Source organism: Vulpes vulpes, chromosome 6 (genome assembly GCF_048418805.1).
Source record: "Vulpes vulpes isolate BD-2025 chromosome 6, VulVul3, whole genome shotgun sequence".
In the NCBI taxonomy this organism is placed as follows: domain Eukaryota; kingdom Metazoa; phylum Chordata; class Mammalia; order Carnivora; family Canidae; genus Vulpes; species Vulpes vulpes.
Window position 1 is genome coordinate 120,797,865 of NC_132785.1, and position 25,744 is coordinate 120,823,608.

The 25,744-nt window shown below is 45.5% G+C and overlaps 1 protein-coding gene across 1 annotated transcript in view; it reads right to left on the reverse strand.

Moving 5' to 3' along the window:
- Positions 1-276: 276 nt before the first annotated feature.
- Positions 277-25,744, reverse strand: part of LOC112930195 (forkhead box protein N3) — a 115,087-nt gene continuing 89,619 nt past the window's right edge. The window contains exons 3-4 of the mRNA XM_072762213.1: positions 20,830-20,935; positions 277-7,158 (exon numbers count right to left, since the gene is read on the reverse strand). Coding sequence (XP_072618314.1) covers positions 6,609-7,158; positions 20,830-20,935 — 656 coding nt within the window. The 3' untranslated portion in view covers positions 277-6,608. The remainder of the gene's footprint in view (positions 7,159-20,829; positions 20,936-25,744) is intronic.

A 25,744-nucleotide genomic window follows, 5' to 3' on the forward strand; every position in this document is an offset into this window, starting at 1 on the left:
TGTCATTCCCAACCACTGGAGTCCTGAGACCCACAAGCGAGCCCAGCCTTCAGCTGGGAGTTTGTGTATTAGCAAAAGGTATGTGATTTTTTGTTTTGTTTTTAACCCGGGAAGCATGCATGATGGGTAGGTACAGTCAAAGTGTGGCTGGGACCCTAAAATCAAACTGTAAAAAACAGGACACACACCCTAGTGCAGGTAAGAAATATAAATGATTTTACTCCTCGGCACTTGCACATGGAGACGCGGCGCACACAATACTACGTGGCATTGTTCTTCGATTGATGCAACTCAGTAATTTTTATTGCAACTGGAAGACAATACATCACAGAAACTTTATGGTAGGTCTGGGGGAAAAGTGTTATTTACAATAAATGATGAAATAGTTTGTCTTTGGCAATATGATTACATATGAAGAATGCGAAATGCAGGTATGGATGCCTCCAAAGCAACACCATCAGGTCCCTAAAGTTCGGCTGATCGTGCCTGCCTCCACACTGCTCCTCTAGGTAACGCAAACGCAACTGAACGTCACTTTCTTTCTCCTTTACGGTTCTCCCTTTCTATTCATGATATTGGCAGTTTCATACAGAAAATACAGAGGAAAAAAAAATTGGCTCTCGAAAAATTATTACTCTAGTAAAATTATAATTTGGCCATGTGGGTCTATTGGCCAGCAAAGGTCAGACGACCATAAGCATCGATAGTAAACCTCTTAGTCTTCTGATTGCTTTATCACTGTTTTTTTTTTTTTCTTCTGTAAAACAAAAATGAAACTCAGAAATGGTACAGAATCAGAGTATAAAAAAATGTACAAGTGTATAATGCTTCCCAGACACACCGGATAACTCCCCCCCACCCACATTTTTCACCACGGCAGTATAAGTAGTGAGTGTGAATAACACGGCATGGAACTGGTTACTGAATCAGCTCTGAGCTTCAATGGCCTCAACATACATACTCAGGAAATGCTTCATGTTTAAATAACTGAAATTGTGCTAAGGTTCACCTAAAAAAAGGGGGGAGGGGTGGGGGCTGGGGAACTCAGGCCACAGTCATGGAAGGATGAAATACAATTTGTAGGGTTGATAGGCTCACCATATCGAAGTCTGTGCGATTCCAATATGGACTATCAGTTATTTGCAAAAGGTGGGGAAGGCTGTTCTCAACTTTTGCAAATGAAATACAGTGGAAAAAACACTGCTGAATAGATTCCAAATAAATAGTCTTGATTTCAATGCTAACGAAACGGACAAGGAAGGGTACTTGTGAGCATATCACAGTAAAGTCAGAAGTGGTCTTTCACCTAGGTCTGATTTCGAAAGAAGGACAGACAGCAAAATGCAGCACCATAGACACATCGGTTTCGGCCGTTACGAGATGGATCGTTTTGAAAAAAAAAAAAAAGTTATTTTCCTTCCTTAATTTTTGGTCAGTGAAGCTAGCACTTGTTTGCTGAACTGTGGAAGAATTTCAAGGTCACACGCATTATTCATGATAAAGCAACCGAGCTGACGAGTCTGTGCTTAATTCAAGAATAACCAGTAGGAGAGAGAGAAAAACAAGGAGTTAACCACCTCTGGCGCTCTCTCCAAGGAAGAGGGGTTAACAGATGAATTCACAAAGGTAGGCGGGTCTATACAGAACACTGGATGCCATGTGTAAATCCTCATGAAACTCCAGAAACAGGAACACCACACAATGTATATACTTTGATTTACACATTCCGTTACAAAGAGGAAAAAAAAAAAGGAAAAGAAGACACCATTACAACTTGGTAACTGTGTTAACTGCAATATAAACCAAAGTCCCGAGTTTGGCAGGTAACTAAAAGAGGGTTATCACTTAGGTTATATAGCAAAAGTGTTGATGTATATTATATATAGTAGTATAAATAATAAAAAAGTATTATTTAAATTAGATCACAGTGCTGCATTATGTGCATAACAGTGTTTGATATAGTATTGGAGGGCTGGGACCTACGACACCAAGGATTTAACTGTCAACACTGGTTAAGTCACAATCAAGAGGGGACACAGAGTTCAAATGTGTTCTTTTGGTGGCAAGAATCCTGAAGATGAAAGGAAAAAAAAACAAAACAAAAAAAAACCAAAACAAAAAACCAAAACAAAAAACAAACTTCTCTACAGAAACATAAAAAATCAATTGCAACATCTGGGCAGCTGTGATCCACCAGAAAGAAACGAGTCCCAACCTGAATCAAGTTTAGAGGGAAAAGAGAAGTCACATTGAATTGAACCCCATCCCATATGCAAACCCCTCCCATGTAGGTCACTTGTACAGAACTCTGATTCCTTCTCCAAAAGCCCTTCGGTGAGAGGCTAAGAGCCCACAAGAGCCCACAGGCGTGGCGTGGGGATAACTGGAGGGCAAGTCGCTAGCCCTCGGTGCCGGGCCGTCCTGGGGCTGAGCTGGGCCACAGGAGCCATCTGGCCGGTGTCCACTCTGCAGAGCCCGCAGCCTGCAGTTGTCCCTGGGGCAGCTTCTAGAAGGCCCTGTGGGATAGCTCCTGTCGCACCTGGCAGGGGCTGGATGCGCCGACTTGCCTCCACGGGAAAGGTCGGCTCTTGGGGGAAAAGCCTGGGACGCATCCCTTCCTTTAAAGACTCGGCCCCGGGACCGAAACTGCCACAGTCGTCTGGGCCATCTCAAACCACCACCCAAACGTGGGTTCCAAATAGACAGCTTTGTTTACCAAAGAACTCTTTAAAGTGTACTGATCAGAGAGGGAAGGGAAGTAGGAGCTTATGGTATATAATAAGGCTGGGAAAAATCTATGATGCAGACCCTTTCCACGTAGCACTAGATAAAGGACGATTAGAGTAGCATAAAAATAACTGTCTATGTGTAGAGCATTTAAGAAAAAAGAGCTACAGTCTCTTCCTCTTAAATGGGTCCGAGGGCCAACAGCAAGTAACTGTAGATGTCGTGGTGCTGATGTGTTCATGCTTGTTTTCCAAAGCATCTTTAAATATTGCTATAGTTCCCCGTCTCCCCCCGCCCCCCCGCCCCGTGTGAGTACGTGAGATACTGGAATGACACATGAAAACGCCACTTCTCCCAGCAGGAGAAATGAAAGCAAAAACACCACACCCCTTGAACGGTGCTCAGGCGACCTGTCAGACTCATGAGTACATAGGCTAAGTTTGGAAGCTAGAAGAACACCTGACGTTTGGGAAGTAATTCCAAGACTAAAGTGAATTACATTTGAGCAAAATATTCTTTCACAAATAGGCTTGTGCTTAAATCCTCTACTGCTCTTGGAGGAGGGGAGTGAGAGAGGGTGCCTCCTGCCCCTTGGCTTGGCAAGGACGCGGGCAACCTCCTTCTGCGATGAATTTAACTACAAACGGCCACATACACATTGATACTTGGTTTTTTTGTTGTTGTTGTTGTTGGTTTTTTTTTTTCTCAACGATCAAAATACAAAGTTAAACACAATTGAGCCATTGTTTTGGTTATGCATAATGTGTATGCCTCCAAAAACAGAAGAAAAATAGAAAAAAGTACCCTCACTAAAGTTTCCCCTAGAAGTCCCCCTGGTGGCGCCCACACGGGTGCCCAGGGAGACTCAGGAAATAACACTTAGAAAGCTGCCCGATGAGGTATTTATGCAAAAAGAGTGGTTCTGGAGTTAAGAACACACTTTTATATTTATCTATTTCTCAAAGAGATCAGAAAAGTAAATCACACACATTGCATTTTATTGTTTTCTAAAAGAGGCCTTTGCTCCTTTAGAAAAATGAAATGAGGGGAGACAGCCCACTGTGGGGGGGTTTGGATTGGAAGAAGTCCCCGCCAGAAAGTCCTGGATGTCGCCTCTGCCTTTCAGGAGGGAAGTCTGACCTTCACCCTGGGGGTGGGGTGCGGGGCCGAAAGGGATGTCTTCCGAGCTTGGTCAGGTGACAACCCATCAGAGTGCTGCTCAAGCTCTGCAGCAGACACAGCTCTTGGGGTGTGTCGGACACTTGGGGGAGATGGAGGGAGCACTTGAATAGTACATCCTCTTCGCATCTACACCCGGAACTAATATGCTGGAAGCGTTCAGGTTCAGGTACTGAACTTGACCCTGTCCTGAGGTGTAGACTTTTTTTTCCCCCAGGTTCTCTCATCAGCAACCCAGAGGAAGCAAAGGACGGGGTATGCGTCAGCTCCCTCCCTCCGTCCGTCCGTCCTGGCCACTGGACTCGTGATGGCCCGTGGCCCGTCTTTCAAGATCACTGTGTCCCCCCCGCCCCGGTCCCCCACTCTCCCTCACCCACCACATCCTGAGTCCCGGGAGTGGGTGCTCCTGTTGGGGTTTTAAAATTCCCCTCCACGTGGGTGGGAGATCCTATTCTTTCAGACACTTCTCTCCGGATCTCCCAAGACAATTCCTTTCAGGCAAAGATAACGGGAGTTTCTGGTCTGCGTGACATCATCCGGTCTAAATTCAGCTCTCCTAATCTAGGTGGGCTTAGTTCCAGGTCGGGTCGTGTGCTCAGGTGGCAGAGGTGGCCGGCCCCTCCGTCCCACTGGGAGGTGGCTTCGGAGGAAACCCATCTGGGGCTGGTCCTTCCAACCCCCGAGTGGCTCCCTCCTTCGCGGGTACCCTAACTCACACCCTCATGCAATAAGGCCCATTAGCGTGCTTCCCCTTCTCCTGGCGAATTTGCATAATGATTCACTGCCTTTTTTCCTAGAACCAAATCACGATCATGGTCTCCTCAAGTCAGCATCCCAGAATTCTCTTGATTCTATCATACACACTCACTACTAAGTTTGCCCTCGAATTATTGCGTCATGGTAAACATGTACAAAGAGAAAGGACACACTTTTCAACAGAGAATCGGGGGGTCGGGGGCTGAAGTTCAGACAAGGCAGTACAGAGCTCCACCATCCAGGCCCTACCAGAACATGAAGATATTTTATATTGCAGAGTAAGATTCCCCAACAGTCAGAATTTGTCCCTGAAGAAGGTTAAACCTTAAACACCTGCTTCAAAAAACCAAAACAAAATCATTGGGAAGAAGAAGAAGAAAAGAAAGGAAGAAAGAAAGAAAAAAAACAAAAACAAAAAACAACAGAAAAAAAAATCAAAGAAAAAAAAAAGAGAAAACCAAAAGAAACTCTAAGCCTAAGGGCTTAAAAATTAGAGGCATAGCCTTTTCTCTATTTTCTATATTTATATGAAAATAATTCATGCTTCATGCTAAATACATTATTTACCTTACAAGAACTTTGTTATTTTTTGAATAAAAAAAAGTTTTGTGTTTTGTGATTTTTTTCTTTTTTTTTTTTTCTTTTTTTCTTTTTTTTCAAAGGAATCCATGCATTGTGGATCAGAAATTTCTGCTGGCTACACTGGCTGAATGTGGAAATCACTGATTTTGCAAAGAAGAATCCTGACTGACATTAATTGCAAACTCCATTTTGAGGGCAGTATAGGAGTTTTTTTGTTTGTTTGTTTTGCCATGTTTTTTACTTTTGTTTGTCCATCAATGTGCCTTTCATCTTTTAAAAATACACCACAATACTAATGGCAGGTTCTGTAGCTTTTTTTGTTTTCACTCGGATCAAATAGTTTTGACAGGCAGAAAAAAGAATCTGTACCATTATTTTCTTCCTTAACAGCTATTGTAATTTCCTGGACTTGATTTTCACTTGGGCAGTTAAGAAGACAGAGCTTGTTTTCTGCGTCAGTTCTCTCTCTCTCTCTCTCTTTCTCAATCTCTCTTGCTCTCTGTGTGCGCGTGCACAGGGCCAACCTTCAGGCTTATGGCTTGTGAAACATTCTCTTAATATAGAACAAAATTCAGTGATTAGCAATGTCACTAAAAACTGACCCAGTTTCTTCTCATTAGTCGCGGACACCTGGTGTAAAATGAGTGGCCCAGAGTCCACCTCCTAAGATGATACCAGGCCGCACAGCTCAGAAGCACAAAGGACTGGAGACCACTCCCCACTCCGTCCACCCACCCCTGCACGATTCATGGCAATGAAACCCACGGCAATGCCAAGGGTTTTCCTGGCACAGCTGGACACCCGGGGTTAAGAGCCTGGGTCAGCTCCCCGGGGACCAGGGGCTCATCCTTCTCCCCAGTCGCCTCGCACGCACTCACTCAGCGACCCCAATGGGCGGGACGACCTGACCATGTTTAGACCTAAGGGTTGGGCCTGATTGATGATTACTCTGCACGCGTGCCTTCTAGGTGCCGAGTGGGTGTTCCCGTGGCATCATCGTTGGCATCCCTGCGGATTCAGCCACGTGTTTCTGACAAAGCTGGAGGAAGCAATGGTAATTTTGGCTTTTTTCGGTTTTGTCTTCAGATAATGAAAAGCTTTTGTAAAACAGCTGAGTGTCAATATGAGTTCTATGGCTTCAATCTCCTTTAAAAATAAAATTCTTAAGGGTCCAAAACAAAGGAGGGGCAAATTAAAAAAAAAAAAAAAAAAGAAAGAAAGAAAAGAATAGAAAACCAAACCAAAAGGAAAAAAAAAAAAAAAAGAAAGAAAAAAAATTGCTGATATTGCCACAAATCATTAGAAATCTCCTGACATGCTAAAACCAAATGGCCGAAAGTTCAAAACAAATCAGTGACTTGTTTTTAATTTTTTGTGGTTTCCTTTTGCTCTTTCTGCCCCTTTGCCGTCCGATTGGTGATGTTATTCAAACAGGACCGAATCCCTGCCAAGTGCAGGAGCGAGCCCGCCGCCTCCTTCATCTCCTCGTCGTCGCTCTCGGGGGGCTTCTCCGTGCGTCTCTTTTTGAGGGGCAGCGTGTCGCTGGGGACCTTGCGGGCCTTGGCGAGATGCTGGCGCTTCTTGTGCTGGGCCGCGTAGCCGCTGTCCCCCAGGGCATCCTTGGCCTCCTTCGGGCTGTGTTTGCGCTCGTCGTCCTCCGGCTCGCTGTGGCTCTCGTGGCTCTGGAAGCTGCCCTCGCTGCCCTCGCTGCCCTCCTGGCTCCCCTTGGCGGCGAACTCGTAGTGGTCGTCGGCCGACGAGGAGGACACCGAGTCGCTGGCCGGCGACGTGCTCCTGGCGTTGGAGGACTTGGCGCTGCTGTAGTTGTGATCCTCCTTGGGGTCTCCGCTGACCACCGGGGAGCCGCACGACGGCTCGTTCTCAGTCCTCACCCGGCAGCCGCCCAGGCCGTTCCTGCGGACGGGGCAGTAGGAAGGGACATGGAGGGGACACAGGTTAGCGCCCGCGTTCACGCCTAGGGCCCTGCTCCCCGCAGTCTGCTGCTCTGCCAGCTGGGGTGGGGGGTGGGGGCTACACCCACAGGCAGGCCCGGCTCTGCAGACAGCGTCCTGAGGCCTGACCCCCACCCCATCCCCGTCCCCCCACCCCCCAGGTAGGCCTGGCTGTGCAGACAACATCATAGCATCCCAAAGCCTGACCCCCACCCCATCCCTCCACCCCGCCCCCAAGGCAGGCCTGGCTGTGCAGACAGCATCACAGCATCCCAAAGCCTGACCCCCGACCCTGTCCTCACCCCCCACCCCCAGCAGGCCCAACTCTGTGGACAGTGACCTGAAACCTGACCCCCGACCCCGTCCTCACCCACCACCTCTGGTAGGCTCAGCTCTGTGGACAGTGACCTATAACCTGACCCCTGACCCCGTCCTCACCCACACCTCCCCAGCAGGTCTGGCTCTGCAGACAGGGTCCCAAAGCCTGATCCCCTCCCTGTTCCCCCACCCCCATCCCAAAGCCTGACCCCCGACCCCATCTTCCCCACCAACCCGGCAGACCTGGCTCTAGACATCACAGCATCCTGAAGCCTGACCTCCCACCCGACCCCGGCTCCTCCTCCAGCACCCACATTTTTTCTCCTCTTGTGCATAGATGGCAAAACCACACTCTTCTGAGGTGGCAGCGGTGGGAGCACCATCTCTTACATTAAACTGGAAAGATTCAGCTGTGCTTGGTTTTGCACACCTGCCAACACCCGGCTGGGCCCGTTCTCTTCCAGAGGCCCCCCCACCCCAGTTCGTTCTGCCAAGATTCACCAAACCCCTCACATCAACGCATGGCTTGAGGGAGGGTCCTGAGGAGGCGGCCTAGGTGGGACCAGATACAGACACGGTCACAAAGATGCTGACAGTGGAACAGAGAAGCAGGTCACGGTTATGTCACAGGTGGGAGAGCAGTAAGCTACGGCACTTCCACCCCCTGCCGGGCACCCTCTGCATAGGTGGGTGCACGCAGCTCTGGAAAGCCAACCTGAACATCCTTATTTTACAGATGCTGGAAGAAGGGTCTAGAAAGCCACACAGCTGGTGTGCAGCCAAGTTGGGATTGAGACCAAAGTTTGGTTCTCGAGATGGCCTCTTAGGACAATCTGACCGACTCTCGCTGTTTTTCTGATTTCCCTAGAACTAGCTCCCTTTCATACGCTCCCATCAGGACCCACGGTCTCACATCATTACGTCTGAGTTATGAACTGAACTCCCTTGTGGTTCCATACTGGCAAAGGGGAGGGTGACTGCAGCCACTTGGCTGTGGGGCCAAGGGCAGGAGGGAAGGCCCATCCGTGTGGACCAGTGCCCGGCCTGAGGGAGAGGACTGTGATGTCCTTTCCTGCTTAGGCCACTCAGTCCCAGGGGCGGGCCCTGATTCTGCCTGGATGGCAGCTGTATTTCTGATAGAGCACAGGACACAGTGGGTGTTCAGAAGAGGCGGTGGTCAGGGATGAATACGCACAGGACTCAGGATCACTTCGAGCTGGAGGGAATAGATGGAGGGCGAGGAAAGGTCTGTGGAAGACCTGGCGTCTGACCTTGGACAGGAGGGCTGACTGTTGTGGGCAGGGAGGAGAGGTGTGCTCCTGCCTCATGCCCGCCCTGTGTCCTGTAAGCCCATCCACCCAATGACACGCTTCTAGGAGATCTGGGGAACATGAGCACACATTTCCTTCCTTCCTACACACCCCCAACTGTACACACTCCTACTACGTTCCCTCCACAGAGAGCACTTCCCACCGTCTGTGTGCTTCCTGTGAAGAGTGTTAGCTCCACAAGACGGGGCCTGGTCATGATACGTCCCCCAGTGGCTAGCATGTGCCGGGTCCAGAGTGGACACACAACATACACTGAGCAAGTGCTGGAGCAGATGCAATTGTGCAGCAGAGAGCACGAAGTCTGGGGAGATACTGTGGGTCTCCCCTAACACGCCTTACTGGATACCCCCGAAACGTATGGCACCTGGCAGGCCTTTGGGGTTGTGCCCAACGAGAAGATTCAGTCACAAGCTGTTACCCTCTCTTTCTTGCCATCCCTGTGGGCTGTGAGGCTCCACAAGACCCTGGCTGCAGCCCAGAGAGAAAGTAGAAGGGGAGGAGAGTCCTTGGTGTAAATGGAGTAGCAGGGAGTGAAGCCAAGAAGTCTCCCCTCTTCTGGTTCCAGGGCCCACAGTGCTCTGCTAAAGAGAAGCTGGTGGTGAGAAGCCCCACTGTAATATGCACCAGCAAAATGCTTGAGGGCCATCAGGGGCAACCTTAGCAAAGACAAGGCCACAGTGACGATTTGCACGCACCATGAAGTCCTAGCGGTCTCCAGAAGGGCCCCCCAGATTGTGTCCTGTGCTCTGTGACCCCAGATTCATACCACCTCTGCCCAGTCCTTCTAGGAACAGCCTGGCTTTCAAGGCAGACAGGCTTCTGTTCACATCCCAGCACTGCTAACTAGTGACTTGCAGCAGGCTCGTCTCCCTCACAGGGTGGGGTGATGGTGAAATGATGAGTTCTGAGTGGAGAGGATGGTTCTTAGTGGTACTTGAGACTTCTGCCTTGGTTTCCCCTGTTGCCGTCAGACAGCTCACTGCTGTTTCCTGCTGCTGGGACATGCTTACCTGAGCACTCTTGTTTTCTTTGTATTCTGGGCCAGGAGGCTTATGGGGACAGGGTATAAAGTTGGAGGAAAGAGGACCCGAGAGAGGAATTCCTGATGGGCCTGCCTGCAAACACAGCCCCTGAGCTTTGGGGAATGGCCCCTGCGATATCTATTTTCTGCAGGCTTCCTGTTTCTTGGCTCTGTCTTGGGTGCATAAAAGTGGCTAGGAAGATTGCTTTGAGGTGTTTCCAAATATGAAACTCGATAAATGTAACTAATTGCCCAGGTAGCTATTAATAGTTATTAAACAAATGAAATTGAAAGTCTCGGATAATGGTTCTCTTGATCTTTGTTGTTTCAGGTAACAGCTGTAAAATCCAAAATAATTGGTCTACTGAACTGGCATAAAACAGTCTCAGAGTGAAGCCAGCGACACTTGGATGAGCAAACTGGGCTATGGCGGGCTTTGAGAAAATCAATTTAGTTCTGAAACCTTATTTTTTTAACAAAATGGAGCTAATAATTCACTTCACTACCACAGTTCAGGAGAACAGGATACACAGAGAAAGAGTGAGGGGGAGAGAATCATGGGAGCAAGAGTATGAAAGAAGGCAAGTACTGCCAAAGACTAATTCTTAGTGAATCTAGGTGAAAGGCAGCTGCTGTTCATTTTGCTTTTCTTCTTTTCCACAAGAAACTTTTTTAAAAATGAAAAGTCTGGAGTGGGAGGTGGGAGATAGATCTCAGAATGACAGCGATGACCGAACATTCGAGCTCCAGACTATTACAGGAGGAAAGGTTCTGGACCTGAGACCTTCTCTTTCTTAAAGGAGATAAACAAGCATGAGAGAAGTCCTAAAGACACGCTACAATCACATGGAGAATAGAAGAGGATGTCACTTCTGTAGCCCATGAGTTTAATGTTCTGTATGGCAAGGTCTCTGGTACTGCCCAGAACCATGCTGCACGCCAAAAGTGATTCCATAATCCACACGCTGGAACACTGGCCAAATTCAACCAATCATTTTACAGATTAAACGAACAGAAACTACCTAAGTCCTGTTGACTTGTCCAAGGTGCCCCAGCTAGTTCTCAAAGACAGCTCAAGTAGGAATTTGAAGTATCTTTCTGTCTCTCTCGGGTAGGGAAGTTGTGATGAACACAGGAAACCGAATATACCTGTTGATCACATTTCTGGATAAAAACAGGTATGCAGACGTTAAGTTCCAGGAGTAGGAATTAAAATATAAAAGTATCTCTCTTAGTTGATAAAATTAACTTTCCCTGAGATGGTAGCAATGGGCGTGTAATCCATAAATTATACACAAACCCAGCAGGGAGTGACAAGCTCCTTCAATTATGAATAACTTGATGTGATGTTGTCCGTGGCGGAACAAGCCAGCTGCACGGACTTGGTGTCGAACACCTCCTGCTGCCAGGGGTTGTCATTACGGGACGCCACATACTGAAAAGAAGGAACCAGTCATCCTGAACATGTTGGACGGTAAATATCCAACTGCTTCTTCAAAATCATTCATTGAAATGAGCATGAGATACATTAGAGACGTCTGCCATTTTACAGATATAACTGAACTTCTATGTAACACCACTCATGATGATCCTGTTAGCATAGCCTCGACAAAAGCACGTGTTACTAACCTCAAAAACCTGGTATTCGTTCTCTTGTCAAATTGATGGGAAATATCAAACATAAAAGGTGAGAAATCATATTAGCTCAGACGGGGAATGAGCAATGCTTGCAACTAACAAGTCAAAGTACAGATTCTAATGAGATATGGCCATTTTGTGGTCTTCTCTCTTGGTTCATTATCACCTCTACCTTGCCCCTGGGCACAAGAGTTTTCTCTGGAACCGAAAGTTTTAAATCTAGAGACTACCATTTAGGGTGAAGTTGTTCTCTCAGGGGATTGACTTAAGAACTCTGGATTTTGGTCAAGCATGCAATTAATGGGATTGTGAACAGTTGTGGAGCTGGAGCTAGTGCAGCGGTTTGTCTAAAACCAAACACAGGGAGAAAGACACGAAGAGAAGAGATGGCTTGGGGCTTCCATTTCCAGCCAGGAGGCAGAGAAGACATCTGGAAGACACTCTTCTGACTACTACACAAAAGATCCTGGACAAGGTACAACAACACAGTTTTAAGTCATTGCTAGTTTCACTGGAAAATAAGGGGAATCTCAGAAACCCATGCAAACACACATGTACCAAAAGAACGTCACATAATACAAAGTTAAAAAAATAAAGGGACAACTCTGAAATGGTAGTAGGCAACCTAGAAAGCCAGGGCTTCCCCAGAGCAAACGTCTATCCTAGCACTGGGACAGAGCCCAAACTCATGATGATGGGGACAGTGGCAGAAGATTGATTCTAGCCAGCTCCACGGTTACCAAGGCTCCTCGAAGGGGATTAAGATGGCCTCAGGTGTACTGGTCCCTAAGCTCCCAGTGTAAGTTTCGAAAGCAAATCCTCTCTTGAAGAACGCAACCTGAATTTAAGCCATCAAAGATCCCCACATACTAAGATTAATCAAATATTCAAGTAGAAAGCTCATAACTTAAAACCACCAAGAAGGCCACTAGGAATGTATAAATGTAAAAATGTTATGTAAATGTAAAAAGCTAGGACCTCTGAATGATGATACTCTCAGTTCAGTGAGGTTCTAGGGAAGAGTAACTGCCCCTCACAGGCAGACAGTGGGGATAAGAGCCAGCCTCAACCTCTGCTCCAGAGGTGACAATAAGAAAAGCCTCCTGAGTTTCTTTTAATCCCAAGCCTTGAGTCTTGTGGGTAGGACGCCAGAAGTCCACTGTGTGGACCCAAAGGCCTCAAACTAAATTTAATTTCCAGTGCCCAGGGGTGCCTACTGAAAGAAAATACAAAATCTTTTTGGAAGGACAATCCATAATATCAGGCCATGAAGAACTCACGCAGATAAGACTTCAAGGAACATAGGTTCATAGAAAAAAAAAAAGCCCACAAAAGAAATAAGCTACCATAAGCTAGAGACAACAGAAAAACCAACTACAGAATCTAAACTGCAAAGCTGGCAAATACTGAAATAAGTAGGTACATTATGTCAAGCATGTTCACAGAAATGAAAGTGGGAGTTGAAAAATATTAGAAAAAAAGAAAAGATTATGAAATCTAAGTAGACAGATTTTGGAAAGCATCAGGGTTGCCCGAGATGAAAAAAGTATCACCCCTGAAATTAACCTCAATGAAGCTGAAAGTGAAAAATTAGTTAAAAAAAAAAAAAAAGAAAAAGAAAAAGGCAAGCAGTGAATTGGAAGATGGATCTGAAGAGACTATAAATCCTGCAGCAGAGACAAAGAGACAGAAATATGGAAAAAGATTGGGCAATCCAGACTATAGTAAGAAGACCCAATGTAAATCCAACTGGAGTTCCAGAATGAAACAGAACACGGGGGGAGACCCAACACTGAAGAGAAAACTATCTGAGAATTTTCCCGTTTTGATGAAAGGTACTGAAAAAAAAAAAGAGAGAGAAAATTTAAAAGTAGCAAAAAAAGAACATATCCCCTAAAGAGGAGTATCAGTGGGGAGCCTGGTGGCTCAATTGACTCTTGACTTCGGCTCAGGTTGTAATCTCAGGGTCCTGGGATCAAGCCCTGTGGAGGGCTCTGTGCTCAGTAGGGAGTCTGCTTGGGATTCTCTCTCTCCCTCTGGCCTTCCCGCCATGCATGAGCTCTCTCTTTCTAAAATAATAAATCTAAAAAATAAATAAATAAATAAATAAATAAATAAATAAATAAATAAATAAATAAATCTTAAAAAAAAAAAAAGAGGAATACCAGTTAAGATAAAAGAAGCAACAGAGATGAAAGTGGAAAAATATTCTCAAAGTGAGAGAGGAAAGAAAGAATGGTTAAACTAGAACTATATACACAGTAACACTATCTTCTAAGAAGGAAGGCAAGATAAATATGTTTTCAGACAAGAAGCTGTTAGGCTTTTAACTAAAAGCAGATACTCACTATAAGGAACTTAAGAATATATTTCAGGAAAAAAGGAAAAGGATCCAAAAAAAAAAAAAAAAAAAAAAAAAAAAGACCTGAGATGCAAGAAGAAATGATAAGCAAAAAAATGTAATCAAGTATTGACTGAACAACACAATGATAATCATGACTAAGTGACTTAAAAAAAAAAAACAACCTGAAATAGAAACAAAGTAATGGACAACTGTAGCACATCATCTGAGAGAGAGAATAGCAGTTAAAGCATTCCAAGGGCCTTGTATTGATCAGGAGGTTAAAAGTATTGATTAACTTTAAACATTTTAAAATATTCATGTTACAAGTTCTGGGATCAACACTAAAAGAAGAGAAACAGAATATGTAACTTCTAAACCATTAGAAGGAAAAAAAGGAATGGGAGACTCTTGATCAATTTAAAATAATGCAAGAAAGGAAAAAGAATCTGGAAATAGGGCAAACAAATGCAAAATGAGAACAGCAGAAATAAATCCAAATATGTTATTAAAGAGGGCTAAAAATCTTTACTAAAAGGTAAAGATCATTAACACAATTTTTTTTTAAATGCTGTTTTTTTCCTAAGAGAAAAACCTAAAATACAAAGACAAAAAAATAGAAGTGAAGGATGGAAAATGTCATTATCATCCCGTGCTGGTGTAGCTATAGCTATATTAAAACCAGAGAAGACAGATTTTCGAGGCAAAAATCATTACTACAGATAAAGAGAGTCATTAAACATTCATAAAGATTCAATTCACCGGGAAGATATAACAGTCCTAAACATGGATATCTTTGCTGAGATAGCTTCAAAATACATACAACCCAAATTGAAAGAGCTACAAGGAGAAATGGTCAAATCCACATTGTAATGGGAGATTTTAATACATCATTCTCAGTATTCAATTGATCAAGCATGCCCGCCTTCCCTCCTGTGTGCATGCCTTCCTGCTCTCCCCCCCCACAAAGGGTTAGCATGCAGACTTGATCTAATAGACACACACAGGACATGTGTTAGTAATGAAGAAGGCATATTGAAGCACACATAGAATATTTATAAAAACTGACATATACTAGACCATATAGCAAGTCTCCTCCAATTTCAAAGCAGCAGTATCTTACAGAGCAACCCTCTGACCGTGATGCCTGGTACTTAGTAATCAGTGTTGAGGAGGTAACTAAAAATACAAAATGGCCACCTTCTCCTCAGTTTGAAAATTTAAAAACATGGTTCTAAAAATATCTGTGGATCAAAGAAATCAAAATGGAAATTAGAAAATACTTGCACCATTAATGAAAATAAAAGGCATCAAAACTTATGGGATGCAGCTAGGCAGTAGTTTCAAGGACATTAATGTTAAACTTGTATACAAAAAAAGGAGAAAAGTTTAAAATGCAAGAAACCAATCCAGGCAAAGAGAAAAAAGAATAAACCTGCAAAAAGACAGGAAATTATAAATGAAAAAACAAAACAAAACAAAACCCAAAGGTTGATTCTTTGAGAGGAAAACCAAAAAACTATGTCAAGATTAAGCAAGAAGAGTGAGGTTGAATTAAAATACGGGATGAAAAAGGAACATAACTAACTACCAAGGTGTTTTAAAAGATGACACATTGTGAGTAACTTTATGCCAATATATCTGAAAACTTTGGTGAAGTGGACAGATTCCTACAGTTATCATAATAAATTCAGAAAAAAATAAAAAATAAGCCATACTATGCCAGTAGTTATTTCCTCCTCTCCCTCCTACCATAAAGCATAACCTAATCCTGAGATTCAGAACTGCCTTCAAAGACTGTGATTTCAGAAGACGAAGCTGACAGGTGCTTGGTCTTTAAAAACAAAGCAAAAAAAATAAAAAAATAAATAAAAAATAAAAAATAAAAACAAAGCAAAATACAATATAAAAAGACCACTGGCAGGTACAGCTTTGGGAATATAGTCAGTGATATTGTGATAGCATTGTACGGTGGCCAACAGTAGCTACACCTGTCATGAGCACAACATAAAGTACAGACTTGTCCAAGTATGTTGTACACCTGCAACTAATGGAAGATTGCACATCAACTATACTTCAATTGAAAAAAGAGAGCCCAGGGATGTCTGGCTGGCTCAGTCAGTAGAGCAGGTGACTCCTGATCCCAGGACAGGTGTAAGGATTACCTAAAAATCAAATCTTAAAAAAAAAGAAAAAGACCACTGGCAAATCATCCCTCAGGTCCCTCAGGTTAGTAATTAGACTAACACCCTATATTAACACTGAAGGTTGTCAGCTCCCTGAACTCCTACAAACATCTTCTCAAGGGGAAAGACAAAGTTAGGTGAGCAGGAGCAGATCTTAGGCTGAGAATTTTCCTGGGGACTATTCTGACAGGACCTTAGGTATTAATGCTCCACATTATAGTAAGACCATTCATTCCTGACTCACTATATATTTCATGGGAACTGCAGTTTTCATTTGAGGTCCAAATAAAATTAAGCAGGTTTATTTATTTATTGTTAAACAAACTTTTAAAAAGATTTTATTTATTCGTGAGAGATACACAGAGAGAAGCAAGAGACACAGGCAGGGGGAGAAGCAGGCTCCCTGTGGGGAGCCCGATGCAGGACTCGATCCCAGGACCCCAGGATCACAACCTGAGCCAAAGGTAGACACAACCACTAAGCCACTCAGGTGTCCCAAATTAAGCAGGTTTAGATGGTGACTGGATGGAACTTTCTTTTAATTTTATAAATTGCTGCAGTTCAGATGACCCCCACCACCCCTTAAAACCAATGGGTACAGATGTACACTGTCCTGACGGTGGCATAAGAAGCTCAATATTAGCCTTTTCCTGGGGTTTGGGGCTCAGCTTCAGGTGGTCAGAAAGGGGAGCTGGGAAGGTGAGTGGGGAGGGCAGGCTAGTTGAATCCAAGAGGCTCCCCACATCATTAATTTTATTTTATTTTCCAACTGGTTTTATTGTGGCAAAATACTTAAATGTGAAAAATTTACCATCTTAGCCATTTTTAATTGTCCAGGTCAGTGGTACTGAATACATTCATAATAGTGTGCAGCCACCACCATCCATCTCCAGAATTCTTCCTTTTATGAAACTGCAATGCTGCACCCAATAAACACGAACTCTCCAGTCCTTCCTCCCCTCAACTGCTGGCAACCACCATTCTACTTCCTGTCTCTATGATTCTGACTACCCTAAATACCTTGCATTAAGTGGAACAGAAGAGTCTGTCTTTTTTGACTGGATTATTTCACTTAATGTAATGTCCGCAAGGATTATCCATACCATAGCATGTGTCAGAATGTCTCTCCTCTTCAAGGCTGACTGATGTTTCCTTGTGTGTTATGTACCACGTGCTGCTTATTCATCTGTCGAGGGACACTTGGGTTGCCTAAACGTTTTAGCTCTTGTGAATAGTGCTGCTATGAACATGCATCCTTTCAAGACCCTACTTTTGGTTCTTTTGGGTACATACCCAGAAGGAGAACTGCTGGATCATATGGTAATTCTATTTTTAATTTTTTGAGAACGGCCCTATTGTTTTCTACAATGGCTCCACCATGTTATATCCCTACCAATAGCACACAAGGGGTCCAAGTCCTCCACATCCTGTCAACACTTGTTTGTTTCTGCTGTTGCTATGAGTCATCCTAATGGGTGTGAAGTGGTTATCTCATAGCTTCGATTTGCAGTTCCCTAATGACCAGTGAGGCAGGGCATCTTTTCACTTGCTTTGGCCATTTGTATATCTTCTTGGGAGAAATGTCTATTCAAGTCCTTTGCCCATTTCTGAATTGGGTTGTTTGTGTTTACTTATTTTATCAGACATCTACTTCGTGCACGCCATGTGCCAGGCACACCTGCCCAACATCCCACAGCCACAGAATAAGGACTGGGGAAACTTGGTTCTTGAGTTCTTAGATGTAGTTTTGGGGCTCTGCAGCCTTTTGAAGGACCCTAACCTCAGCAATTTTCTCCCAGTCCTTTTTGGCAAGCCCTGGACATTTAATTCTTCTCTGCCACCTGAATGATCACTTGGGATCAAAAAGAGCCCTTAGTTTTGGAAGCAAGGTGACCCAGATCCCAGAGAGTTGCTGTGGTCCCTACTTGGGAGGCAGCCCATAATGCTATAAATGTTAAGAAATTTGGGGCTCCTGTTTCCTGAAAGGGCCAGAAACAGTTCTTCTAGGGCTATCATCATTTGTTCCATTCAGTGTATTCTCTGCAAGGAATTTCTCTGGGAAAACAGAAGACACAGGCAGGCATAAAACTTTAAGATGTGTGAGAGTCATTTTGAGGATAATGTGTCTTGAGGACTCCATGCCCAGGCAAATTTAAAAATAAGCAGGTTTCCAATGCCTAAGGATGGGCCAATCTCTGAGGTTATTGAGTAAAAAGTCAACACTGTAAAGTCAATTACACTATTGACAGATACTCTTACAAGGAGATTTCACATCATAATTATATGCAAAGGAACCCAGCAAATACAAGCTGTGTAATGATCAGCTAATAAAAGTAACACTTCATCTATGTCAATAACAGTTTCAGAGTTAAGACAAACAAACATGGCCTTTGCCACTCAGTGGTGGAAAAAAAAATCCCTGAAAGACAAATATTTTCACTTAAGGAGAAGTCGCTTAGACTCACATAGAAAACCTATCACGCAAAGCAGAGTAGGAAACTGGTCTTTAGTGGGTGCTAATGACTCTCTGGCCCTCCCTCCATCCCTGGCTGAGCTGCAGGGGGGTTAGTGGCGGAAGCGCTAAACACGCCCAGGAACCCCTGGTCACTGCCACAGGGTCTGGAAGACATCTGCCCTTGTTCTGTGGACTGTTTTCCTTTTGACCTCAGATACATAGTCTAATTTAAAACAAAAAATTTTTAAAAAAAATTACAATGAATGTGAAAGAGCAAAACAAGATTCCTCAGCACCCTAAAGACTTATTCATGGGTTTTATACAGACACTGGGTTCTGCAAACACCCCCATGGCTATTATTTATGTTTATTCTTTCCAAAAGCATCTCATGCCCATTATTTGCCAGGCATTTGGGGCATGAAGGAAGCAGAGTCCTCTGACCAAGGTTCTTGACCTTACAGAGTTTGCAACACTCCTCTCCCTAATTTCTCTTGAAATGGAGGTGGAGGGTGCAGAGCTGGCATTTGGATAATGCACTAATGCACCACAGTTCCCTTGACTGTCAGGTTCTCTCTTATTTATGCACATGGTAACCTGTTTAGTCTTGCAAACTAACAGTTGTGCATTTCACCGAAAACTTCTCTGAGGCTCAGAGAGGTCATTCTGAGACTACGAGTGCCTTCACAGTGGACAGCCATCAGGCAAGTGGTGCCATTTTGAAGCTAGTGCTCCTCAGCCCTAAATCTACTCTTCCATGGTGCTCTGTGGGCTGGGACGGGCTATGCCAGCCCCAGATCTGCTGCACCATCTGGCTCCATGTTAGGCTCAGACAACAGGAGCTGCCTCAGGAACCCTGGGAAGAGGGTGGAGGAAGAAAGGACATGCCCCTTCTTCCTGTGTGTATCCTGTTCACCTGAGGCAGTGGTTCATTCCTGTAATAGTTGCTGAATCCAGCTTAGAGACCCTCAAATGCTTACAGAACCAACTTCTCCACATTCCCTTAGGGTGCTTGCACAAGCAGGAGATCCTGAGATCTCCTGAGGTCCCTCCTCTGAGCTCAGAGACTCCAGCCCCAGTGGAGAGGGGGCCATCAGAGGTCAGGAATTACACTGCCAGCTCCTCCTAAGTCTGAGTCCCACCTCTGCAGGGCAATGGTCAGGACCTCTTCCTTTTCTTCTCTTAGCCGGACATGAGACTTCACTAAGATAAAATGGCCTTCAGATGCAAACTTGATCCAAAAGTGCAGAGTGAGCAAGGAGAGGATGCTGTGAAGGTGCACAGCTCAGTGCAATGGGCCTTCCAAGTGACAGCTTGGGCCTGACACCATGCAAACATGAGGAGCCATCAGCCAAGCAAGTGAGAACCTGGCCCCTGCTTATGGCAAGCGAACTACTGAGCAGAGGGGGACACACAGAGGAACTTTACTGCACAGGTTCACTCATCAAATGGCCACAACCAAAGCATGGGGCTTTCAAAGCAAAGAGAAATCCATCCACAGTTGCTTTGTAAAGCAAGTGTTCCTGTGATGGACCTTGAAGGGGGTGCTGCTTTGCACATGGAGGCTGAGGGATGTCTACATAGAGGCAACTGAGTGGGTAAGATGGGCCACCACTGGACATATTTGGGGAACAGATTTGGCTTGAGGAGATGGGAGGACTGGGGTGATGATGTCAGGCTGATGTGTGGGAGTCACAGAAGGTGCTTCTTTGGACAGCCAGAGAGACACATTTTAGGCAATCAGTCTAGCAGTGGCTGATGGGTGGGTGGCAGGGGGGGCAAAGAAGCAGCAGGAAGATGAGAGGCGGCACTCACACTGGCACCCGTGAGGGGTCGTAGCTAGAGAAGAGACACTAATCCAGGACCGGCAATGGAGTCACAGAAGGATGGAGGGAAGCAATTTTCCAAGAAGAGTTCATGTGGTTTGGCAACTGATCTGATTTTGAGCAAGGGAAGGACCCCGGCTGTGATTTATATCCCACTCACTGCGAGTTTGCATTTCACTCTAGAGGTAGACCAGTTAGCCTAGAGTCGAATGACTAACTTGCTCACCACTTCCTTCTACCCAACTTGCCCCCCACCCCGCTTCTTAGAACAAAAAAAAAAAGCTTAATTTGTCTTTATCTCCGTATCTGCAAAGAGACCAAGATAATTTGAGCCCAGAAGGAAAAGCTGGTTATTGGCTTGGGGTCCCTGGGAGTTACTTGGACTTTTCTGAACACCCAAATCAGCTGTACTGTCTTCCCAAGTGAGAGGCTGGGCCTCTCCATCCCAAGTGGGCCTGTGGGACACATGGCGCCCTTTGCGCTCCTTAGGCCGGCTCTGCCCAGGGGGCATCTCCCTTACCTCACAGCTGCCGTCATCCCGATGGGAGTGATTGGCAAAGGCCGGACTCCAGGAAACAGCCCACGGCTCAGAGCCCGCGCTCCATTCTGTATCACTCCAGGGGGCACTGCAAAAGCAAGTGGGAGAGAGACACCACAGGTGAGTTCAGGTGTGACGATTTCTGCTTCGAGTCAGAAGTTTTGGATACACCAGAGAGGGAGAGAGAGAAAGTGGTATTGGCATAGGAAGCAGAGACAGAGAGAAACACACACGCACACGTGCGCGCGCGCACGCACACACGCACACACGCATGCACACTGAGGAGAAAGAAAGATACCATGCCTCAAGAGAAAGAGGTTCGGTCAGCCATGTCAGACCAGTACTTTACAATCAAATTACTGATGCATTACTTTAAAAAAGGGTATTAAAAAATGGGCTTCAGACATGATTTCCTTGCATGTATTAAGATAAGCTTTTATTTCTAGTCAGGCCCTAACAAGACCCCAAGAACACAGACACAAGTCTGGCAGCGATGACCAAACAAAAGCATTCCCTCATGCTTCTCTGGTCGTAGTCAGAAGCTGAGAACACCTTTCTACGTGTCCTTAATCCAACAAGGGAAAGAGAGAGCCAAGACAACAGCAAAGCTGACCTTACAAGCTACGTGGCACCTCAGCGCTCACAACACAGTTCATGCTCACAATGATCTCTGCTGCCTGAGGAAAGACCCTTCCTCAGTGTTGGCTGGAAGTGGAGGGTTGGCTGGGAAGCTCTGGTTCCCGCCTCAGAACCCTGCAGAGCCCACTCTGGAGGGCCCACTCTCTCGAAGCTTCCCCCAAACAAATCTCTCTACATAGAGGCAACTGAGTGGGTAAGATGGGCCACCACTGGACATATTTGGGGAACAGATTTGGCTTGAGGAGATGGGAGGACATCATCACCCCAGTCCTCCCATCTCCTCCTCAGTCTCATCATCTTCTGCCTTCTCCGAAATACCCTCATCCCCGGAGCAACAGTAGGGCAACCTTTTTGCCAGCGACCATGAGACCCTGTCCTTTTCCAGACAATCTCCCAGTGGCCTCACACCTGAGTCACAGCAGGGGAACCCCAAGAAACCCCCAACAGTCCATCTTTTTCAACCTCCCAAATAGCAGGTTCATTTGTTTCAGGCCAATACTCGTCCCGTACTACCAACACTCCTCCACGTGTCCTCAGGGCTCACAGCCTTAGCTTTCATCTTAGTTCCTCTCGTGTGACTTCGTGCAAGTTACTGACATCTCTGCTTCCTCCTCTGAACGGCGTCTGGACTCCCCAGAGCTCTGGCTGTGCTCATCTAGCAGCCCTGGCACAGTCTCATCCAGAGGCAAGGTGGATAAATCACGCTTTCTCAAACAAAAGCCACACCAAAGAGGCTCTAGAAAATTATGCATTCAAAAATGAAAACCCTTCTGGATATTAAGTTTTTAAAGTCCATATTGAGAGGCATGCTCTTGACAAAACACAAACATTACTTTTTACTCCTGTAATTTTTAGGCTTCTAAAGACATGTTTACATAAATATTCCAAGGTTAATTAGAAGTCCCTCATGTAGGGTCAATGTCCACTCCTGAATATGAGATAATGCTAAACAGACCAAGTCCTTGAGAATTCTGTGGCTCTTGCTAATATTGTTGCCACTTTTTTCCTAGGTTAGTGTAAAGCCCCAGCTGCTGGTGGATGGGAGACAGAACTGAAATCAGTGCCCAAAGCCAGTACTACCAGTGCAGTCCAGTGGGCCGGAATCTTGCCCTTCTCTTACCATACTGAACTGTGAGAGTGGGTTGCACTAGATCAGGAACTCTGACCCATATCCCTTACCAGCAGCCTGATTTCAGATAGCAGACCATTTGAGACAGGAGACTTAACCAAGTGTCTTAAAAGCATGAAACCTGCATAATGTGATACTGAAGGTAAGTATCCTATTTTGCTTAGCTGATGAGTTCTAAGCAAGAGTGTCTAAAATTTTTATTAACTGACTTGTGTTGCTGATTTCAAGACTTCTTAACAGAGCTACAAGACAGGGTGGTTATTAGTGTAAGTGGAGAGATAGAGATCAAGGAAGAAAACAGATTTCGGAAATATACCTCCAAATACATGGCCAACTGATTTTTGGCAGAGGTATCCAGACAACACAATGGGGAAAAGCAGGGTTGGAACAACTGGAGATTTGGGGAAAAAAATGAACCTTGGTCCTCACCTCATGCCATAAATGAGTTAATTAGAAACGGATCATAGATGTAAATGGAGGAACTAAAATTAGAAAACTTTTACAATAAAACATGGCAGGAAAAATACCCATAATTCTCAAGGACAGACATGCAAAAATCCATAGAACTCTGGAGTTTGTAGACAGATGCATCAGGTTGTTTGAAAAGAGAGACTTTCTGTTTGTCTCTTTTGGGGACTGTGACAAAGGGTTTTTCAGCTATTTTGCTGCTTGGGAGTCTCTTCGAAATGGCCAGACAGCCGTAGACTCCATTTAATTCTTATAATATTACTGAAGATATCAGTTACTAGGGATCTCTTCCAGGAGAGCGAGTGAATTTGATAGAAAGGACTACTTGTTAAAATAAGTTAAAAAATTTAAAATCAGTATCACTAATTTTTCCCAGCAAAATTATCACAGTCCCATACATAGTGTCCATTAATGGGTTAACATAGCAAGTACCCACTTATGTATTCGATGAAGGGGACAAGGGGTCGACACAGTTATACAGGAGACAGAATTGAAGAGGCAAGGGAAATATATTGTGGTAAGTGCTGGGGCAGGGGGTCTGTAGGCACAGAAGGATGGAGACCCCTGACCCAAAGTAAAGACTCCCTGTAGAAAGCACCATCCAAGTAGCATTCAGAGGCGGCGAGGAAGTAGTAAAAATCACAATGTGCACAGAACAAAGAGTAATTTTGGTAGGGCATATGATGCTCTGTGGGAATGAGGGGCTTTTGGGCTCCACCCCATGGGTACTGGGGAAACCATTAAAGGGTTCCGAGCAGGGAACTTGTCTGGCATGTAGTGGCTGAGAGCCAGATGCTGGTGTTCGGAGGACCTGAGTCTGCGTCCCATCTCTGTCATTTCCTGCCTGTGTCCCCTGAGCAAGCCACTCCAGTAAGAGGATGGGGACCGAAATGGGGTTTATCTCACATGGTGGAGATTTCACTGAGTTAATAAAGAAAATACATCTTAGTCACCAACATAAGCAACAGCAACATCACCACCACCACCACCACCACCATCCTCGGAGCATCCTGAGGCAGCCCAGGCTTTCTTCCTTCCAGGAGGAGACGAGTCCTTGAAAATTAGAACCAGGCTGGAAGAACTTGGCCATCTTCTGGCCACAGTGCATGGAGGAGTAGGGACTACTCTCGATGGTGCTTCTGTCCCCATTGTGTGAATCATGTCAGAGTCGCCCCTGTGGGAAAAATGCCTGAAACCCCTAAAATCCTGGGGCAGAGACTGGGGTGCCTTCGAAAGTGAAGACGGCAGATAGGGAGTCACAGAGCACAGGTTCTCTGGACCCTAGCACGGCCAATGAGTCATCTGCCAGCCAGAAGACAAAGCAACCCCGAGGACACTGCCCCCAGCTCGGGGTCCTCTGCCCAAGCGCCCAGAAACGATAAGCCCAAGGGGCATGTCCAACAGGATGGAGAGCAAAGGAGGGAAGCCAGTCCCCAGTGAGCACGGACTAGAGACCAGGGTCCTTTGGTGGGCCTCACTTCATTGAAGCCTCCAGGGAGCAAGTGTTCCACAGTGCTTAAGGGTACAAGCCTAGGGCAGCACGGCTTCTGTCCCTGTCTTGGTCTCGTCCCACCACTAGCCCTGCAGCTCTGGACAAGTGCCTTCACCTGCCTGTGCCTCAGTTTCCTCACCTGTAAACTCAGTATAAACATAGCTCATAGGATTCTTTTGAGTATTAAATAAGACTGATATAAACTGTTTAGCTCAGTGGCTGGTCCCTTAAAGAAGCTCATTATCATCATCTTGTTCATCCCTCCACCATCCCATCCCATCTCTCTAGCGTCTTCCTGCTAATTATCTCTAAGGAACAGGACCTATGGGTGAGGGGTCAAGACAGGGGGGAAATTCTTCCAGCCTTTTAATGCTTTTTGTAGTTCTCTGCATTCACTCACAAAAACATCTTCCTGATGAATGAAGTGTAGTCACTTCAAAGAGAATCTCATGGACAGAGCTATCCCGAAGCATTAAAAGGCTTTCCCTGTGCTATTTCCTGAACCTTCCAAGACTTCTGGCATTGTAAACTCGGCTCTTCTCCTGACTCCTGGAGTTTGCTCTCAAATGAGCTGCAACTGAGTGCTCCTCCTGCCAACCCTGCCACTTCTCAGTCCTTATCACTGGCAACGCTCTTCATGTTGGGATGGCGACGCGTTCGTATTTGCTCACGGGCTGCCAGGAGCCAGCTGTGACACTTAACTATTCTCCCATCTTTTCTCCTTCCTGTCTCCATCCCCAAGTGTCAGGAACGAGGCTTCTGGAAAATGAATCACAGCCAGTCTAAAATGTCTGTGAAAGGCATTGAGGTCCATATTTAACTAGTCTTGGATTCAGGGGACTGTGAAGGAGCATGTATGCATTCCTCAGCCCTCTGCCCGTCAGCACGTCTGTCTTTCCCTTCCTTTTACTCTGTATTACCCTTGGGGTAAAACACCTAAAGCCCAAGCACTTTCCAACCAGCCCAGCCCACCCAATGCACTGAAATGGGTACCTCAGCTCCAGCTGTGAAGGGATATAATGAGAAACTAGACATGTTTGTGGCTCTCACTGCAAAGACACAAGCCCCCAGCACCATCCCGTTCTGATACATGAGTTCAATATTCAGCTTTTACATGCAGGAAGACACACGTCTGAGATTCTCTAGTTGCTGGGATGAGGTGCCAAGGA